This window comes from Blennius ocellaris, assembly GCF_963422515.1.
Source record: "Blennius ocellaris genome assembly, chromosome: 7".
Taxonomy (NCBI): domain Eukaryota; kingdom Metazoa; phylum Chordata; class Actinopteri; order Blenniiformes; family Blenniidae; genus Blennius; species Blennius ocellaris.
The window spans coordinates 10,901,224-10,908,315 of record NC_137656.1 but is presented as its reverse complement, the minus strand read 5'-3'; the positions used below and the strand labels follow the sequence as shown (position 1 = coordinate 10,908,315).

General features: G+C 39.5%; 1 protein-coding gene across 1 annotated transcript in view; it reads right to left on the bottom strand.

Annotated features, from left to right (window-relative positions):
• Positions 1-7,092, bottom strand: part of aopep (aminopeptidase O (putative)) — a 76,051-nt gene that overhangs the window by 38,421 nt on the left and 30,538 nt on the right. The window contains 1 exon segment of the mRNA XM_080498958.1: positions 4,710-4,770. Within this exon segment, the coding sequence (XP_080355084.1) occupies positions 4,710-4,770 (61 nt within the window).

Genomic DNA, 7,092 nt, shown 5'->3' with positions numbered 1-7,092 from the left:
TCACAAAACAGTGATGAAGGGTGTGTGTGTGTGTGTGCGTACGTGCGTGCGTGAGTGTGTGTAGACAGACAGGCTCTCATGGTTGTGAGGCATTTATAATGTCAGACCACACATGCAAACAAAAGTACAGGAGTGGCACATCATATCCACCTCATACTGAGCGTCAATCTGATATAGACATTTCACACACATTCCCACGCACACACACCGACTCGAGCAACTTTTCAGCTATTAGCGTTACCATAGCCACACAGACAAAGTTCAATACTATATAAATGCCTAAGTACTTCTGTGTGTATTATACAAAAGTACCCTAGCAGAAATAGCATGACAGTGTGTGTGTGTGTGTGTGTGTGTGTGTGTGTGTGTGTGTGTGTGTGTGTGTGTGTGTGTGTGTGTGTGTGTGTGTGTGTGTGTGTGTGTGTGTGTGTGTGTGTGTGTGTGTGTGTGTGTGTGTGTGTGTGTGTGTGTGTATAAGCGAAGGATGAATAGAGAGAGACAGACACAGGAAGGTACAGAGAGAAAGGGAGAGGGAGGTGTTTGAGTGGGCAGTATAGAAGGTAGTGAGTGTTGAAGCAGCAAATTGGCATTGTGTAACAAGATACCACACATAGCTCATCTGCTGCCGTGATCTCCAGTACCACTTTCTGAATAGCAAGGCCTTTGTCTACCTTCAGCTCTCTCGCCCTGCGCTTTTGTCTGTGTCGTGTTTCTTGGGCGAACCTATGTATATAAAATTCACAACTGGCATCGCTCACTCTTGACTATTTAAGAGAAGCAGATGTAATTTCTCTTAAATACTGAGGCTAACTTCTCATTGAGCACAACTGCAATGTAATTGTATACCAAAATCAAAATGCTATTGGACCATGATTTTAAAACTGTGGTACATGTACCAACAGTGGTACACGAGCACCCTCTAGTGGTACCTGGGTTCAAGTCAGAATTTTTTTTTAACAAAATGTATTTGAAGAAATAGATACAATTATCAAGAATAGTACAAAACTTAGAATAAACAACGCAATACATATGAAATTGATATTTGAAATAAATGTAGAAACAATAAGTCCAAGCCTCCTGCTGTATGTTCAGGTCAGCCATAATGGTGGAGAGCTCAATATTTTCACACACACTGTGAAAAGTTCGAGAACCACTAATATGGGATGTTTGGTGAAGTTAGTTTCTTTCCAAGAACCCTTGATTGATGTGTGAAAACCAAGTTGTTGTGGCAGCCTTTTGGAAGTCCATTGAGTACATTAATGACCATCATATATATGGAATAAACACATGGGTCTGATACATTGTTTTGCATGTGTTTGATCAAACAATGAAACAATAACATAATATTGGAAGAAACCTTATTATTAAAAGTCAATACGGATGGGTTTTTAAATTATTGTGAAAATGCTGCATGAAATTACAGAGAATAGTATTAATATTAACTCATTTGCACAAATGAACATATGCTGAATGCAGCAACAAATCTCAAAGTGTTGAGCGAAGTCAACTAATTGCTAGAAATATTTAGAAAAAAATTGTAAAACTCACCATAAGTGAAAGTAATTCCACTTATGGACATACCTTCACATGTTTCCGAGTGGCTTTCCTTTCTTCACTCCACAGTCAAATCCACAATATGTGGATACAATTTATTAACATGACACAATTGAATCAACATTTTGATTTTGGAAACTAAGTCAGGAAATAATACAGCCCGTCGGTGCAAATATCAAAACAACAGGTTTTCTATGACATAACATTAATCGAATATGAAAACGTGTTGCAACCTTTCACGTCTAATATTGCAGCCGAGGATGAACTTTCCTGTGAACAAGTAAAATTACCACCTGGTAAATGTCTCCAACAGCCAGCGGAGATAGAACTGACATTTATGTCTCTAAACCCATGATATAAGCAGTGTAGCCATAGTGTCCACACAGTGTGACCATGACCTTGAATGTAAAAATCAAATCAGCTCATTAATGAGTTAGACTAAAAATCCAAGCTCAGTTTAAAGAAATCGCTGCAAGGCATTCCGAAAGGAATCACAAAAACAAGTGCAGGCTTGATTGACACACCCACAGGCAGTAAGAAACCTGAAAAACTAACATTCAGTCATTTCACGAGAACGGACAAAACACAATAATTGAATGTACTTTAAAATCTTAACGAAGCAAAGCAACTGACTCTCATGCAGGAGTACAAACTTGTGTGAACATCTTATCTTTGGCTATCATCATATCTTTTAGTCCTGCTTTATCCCAATGAGGGTGGCAGGGGCTGCGCCTGCCCCATGGACAAAGAAAAAAGCAAGTCTCCAGTTCATTGTACCGAGACAGACAGTCACCCACACAAACAGGCTGACCAGGTGCACTAGTGAACCAACAAGCCAATGAGAGGAAGCCAAAAACTCCAGAGAGAAGCAACACAGACACGGAACATGCAAACACCACACAGAAAGGTCCTCTTATCCAGTAAGTTGGAACAGGGTACCTTATTTTCAATTATATGATGAACCTCACATTTCAGTATACATTTCATTAAAACGCACCTGAGGCTTTCTAATCAAAGTTTATGCTGGCAGTATTTCCTTTGTCACATCAGTGAAATACGTTTTGCTTGTATATTATAGTCTTGTTTCTGCAGCTCGAAGAAGCGGAAAATTCACACAAGAGATAAGAATATTCAAAAACCCAGCTTCTGCCTGGAAGAATACAAAGGATGATGTACGAGGTAAACAGAAAATTATTGGCATTTAGTAATAACACAAGCAGCACAAAAAAGACAACATAAAACATTAATGTTATGGTTGGTGTTAATGTTGGAGGCTGAAAGCTGTGGTGAATCAAGAGTAGCCTTTTTTTAAACAATGTATCTCGGCATAGATCCATTATCCCCAAAGGGACTGCTTACTCATCGAAACCCTGGAGTCTAAAATAGGCAGCGGCACTGGCCTTCTCATTCTTTTTCTCTTACTCCAGGATTGGTGAATGTCATTGTTTATTATTAGGCTACACCATTTCCTGCCTTTCTCCATTCAAGTACATTTGTAAAGCGATGGATGGCACAGGAAGGGAGGGAGAGAGAGAGAGAGAGAGAGAGCGAGCGAGACTTTAAAAATTGTGTTTGCGTCCAGTCTACATAATACAAGAGCACTTGCATTTGTAAAAGGTTTCAATCGATCTGGCTGATCTTTTTAGCGGGTGACTGGCACATCAAACACTAAAAAAGCCTCTGCAAGAACACTCAGCCATCACCCAATCAGGTGTTAGAAAACAGCAGTCCCTCCATGCTGTCCTTCCCACCCTGAGAGGCCCCTGAAGGGCTCCAGTTACATCATCATATAATCTAGAAGGTGAAGGTTCCCAGACAACACACGCACGCACGCACGCACGCACGCACACACACACACACGCACACACACACAGTGGTAATTAAGATCAGTTACCATGGAGATGGGAGAATTGAAGGAGCTGTTAAAGTGGATTGATTGTGGTGAGTGTATGTGTGTGTGTGTATGTGTGTAGTCGTCCAATCGTAGTATCTATGACCGTGGGTCTCTTTCTCTATTGGAGGGCAGAAGCTGAGCAGCGCTGCTCACCTTGTCGAGACACAATAACAGTCTGGCAGCACTGCCAACGAGAGTGATTCAACAACACTACCGTCATGATGAAATGAACTGCACAAACTTGCCATGTCTTTTTTTTTTTCACAACTCTTCTGCACGTCGTTTGTGAACCACGTTAGTTTTCAGCACATGCTGTTCTCCAGACAGCCATCATCAAGTGGTACTTAAATGCATACTGGTTAATAGTCACACATCATTAAAGCGGTATTTATATACAGACAGCTATTTACTTCTAATACGAGCCATAATTGTCATTGTGAGAGTGTCATTATATAGCTATTTACAGCTGCTCAACTCTGAGACAAATGCTGTTGCTGTTGTAATCTATACTTAGAAGATATTCATCCCCAAAACACAAAATGTCCCAACTCACAGACCTACATTGGAACAACATTCAAACAAAGCAGCTTTGATTAACGCTGAAGAGTAGTGGAGATATATCAAAAAATATATATAAACTGTGATATTCCTAGCAAAAAGCTTGCAAATACAACTAATCTGAACCAATTAGGTGATTCAAAGCTGGTTGCACACAGACTGAACATTGGATAGTCAGAACATCCATCCATCTTTAACAACACTGCAGACTCAAAGCAGAATGAGAGAAAAGAAAAAAAACTTGAAGCAGATGTGAAGTTCAATTTTCCTTCAGTAATAAAAGTGTCAAGGAACAACAGCTCCAATATAAAGGCCCGATCTACACGTGCACTGTTCAATTAAGATGAAATGAACCCAACAAAAACTAAAAAACAACAGACAGTGCCATAACTATGGGCAAGTACATGACTAAAGCAATGAGTTCTTTATTATTTATTTGCTATCTCTCTGCACAGCTGACAAAGATTATTTAGAAAACATACAACAAATGTTAAATTGCTTTACTATTATGGCAATGTGTAGACCTGAACACGTATAGTGATATTTAATGTTGAACTCAACAGTCATTTGTGCATTTGTGTTGCTCTGTAAGAGAGATAGGTATCTAACAACATTCCAGAAACACCAGAAGCAACACTTTTAAGTCCTGCATTTTGACGCCTTTTTAAATGAAAACGAAGGAGACAGAAAGACAGAAAAATACCTCTGGAATTCCCGGTCGATCAAGCCAGTCAGCGTAAATAGCACTGAGGGTGAGGCCTTTTCTGCAACACAATGGCACAAGTGTTAGTATTATTCCCATTATTACAGCAATGGCTGTTATTGCCCAAGACACCCTATGAAAACATGGCTCTGGGAAAATATTGTTAGGGTCATGGCAGACTTGAGATTTAAGCCAACACCTTAAACAAAAGAGGGGCACACCCACACTTCTATACAAGGACAAGCAAACAGGCATGTAGAGACAGTGAATTGGATTGCTTCATATAAATGCACAGTAAGTAACTATGTGTATGTATGTATTCAAAGATGAAAAGAGGCCAAAGTAGATGGCTTGCTTATGAAAACTCTCATGCACCAAAAGCAGAACACACACAGTGACAGACCAGACGTGAAAAGACAAACGTGTGTGCAAACAAACACTTCACAAGAAGCCCGCTGTTTTAAACCGCAAGTATATACAAAAAGTACACAAAAAGTCAACAGATAATCACAGAGCATGAAGGGTAGGTGCTTAGAGAAGAAAATTTGCACTGTGCTTCTCCAGGAATTATCTCCCATTGAATTATTCTAGTTCACATTTTTGGAAAACGATACTTTCTTTGAATTATAGTTTGTTTTACTGAGACTCAATCAGATTATTATTATTATAATTACCAAAAATATCTTCCTTAAGTGAATTATAACATGTTTTATTTTTAGCTGAGGAAAAGTTTCAAGTTTATTTCACTAGTTACTGTTGATGCAAATAAGTACTAATGTCTGATACTAACACTGATGTCTTAATAACCTGTAGCGGTATTACTGTACCGTTGACATTAGCTGAGCTGTCAGCACTGTGTGGGTGAGTCCAGTGACTAATTCACTAATTGAGTCCTGCTCAAGTTACATCAGGTAAATAATCTAAATGTCAGCACTCCTTCAAAGCAACAGTTGTATTAGCTAAAGATACACACTAATGTGAAAGTCACTTCAGGGTGTCTCTCATGTTGTCGTCAGGAGAAATGAGTTAGTTCACGATTCCGGCAGGGCTCATCCTTCTGCAAGCAGGAGTTTAGTGAAAAAGTATTGGTTTCATTAGTTAAAACTGTATTTAGCACCAAAAGTTGCAGTGTTAAAGAACCATCTTATCATGTTAAATACTAGTAATTAAAGGATATCACCTTTCACCCTGCTGCTTACCGAGTCACAGAAAAGGTCTAAGATTGATTTTTACTCGCCTGTATTTTCAATTCTGTGAGCCGAAGGCTAACATTAGTGCACCAGCGTGCTCATAATTCTTTCTGGACAGGCTGTGAATGTCTGTCTGTCCATGCAGCAACAATCTGGAGGACCAACAGACACACTGACCGAGTCTGAGTCACACCGCCCATGAGTGTGGCTAAAAATGATATAGAGGCAATGGCACTTTGTTCCAAGGTCAAGTCTAAGCTCTTCGCCTCCACACACTCGCAGAGTCCTGTCAAACAGTGCATTAGCTGACAATTTTGGATGAAGAGTCATTCCACTGTAAACTGAAGCTCATGAAGACCTCTTTATACTCCAAGGTGTTCTCAAAGATGTACTACTCCCAGTAAAGCACCCATTTGTTCAGAAACTGGACATTAAAATATCTGTCAATGACTTCACCAAAAGTAAATCTCAGCTCTTGGCACGAGGAGTTGAACCACATACGGTATATAAAGACTAAACATCTGCCACACCAACAGTGAGACATCATAAAGTAGGATTACATGGGTGTTATGCCAGCATACTTTGCTTGGGTGGGAAACAAAAGGTACATTCAGTTAATACATCAAGCGACTTATCAAATACTGTTTAATAATAGGACAAGACAGCAGTGAGCTTTAAGTTTCACAAGAGCAGACCAGACATGTGACTACCAACCTTTTTTTATGCCCACAATGGAAACTTCTTTTTATTTTACAGGAATTGTGACACACGAGAACATGCTGCAACTACAAGCAGTTGTGATGCCTGGATAATAGTAGCTTAATATTATGAGCAATCAGGAGGTGCAATGTTTCTTTAAATGTGTATTCACACTTAAACTATATTCAGACTTTTTTAGTCTGGAGGGATTATATGAAGCCATGCCATTAAAAAAGCAGCCGTGACCCTGAGCTGTGAGTGTCTATTCTGATCCTAAACGCCACTACTCCACTGTGAAGCTTACTGAAAGAGGCATTAGATCAAAATATTGACTGTGCCCAACTCCCTCTGTTTAATTCAATCAATCTCTGCTCCTCCAGCAGTACGCTCCACATGACAGGAAAAGACAACATTAGCAGCAAACATGTGGATACTAAAAAGAGAAGCCATGAAAGAAAAAAGCCTGAAGATAGAACAAAGAATGACAAAGTGAC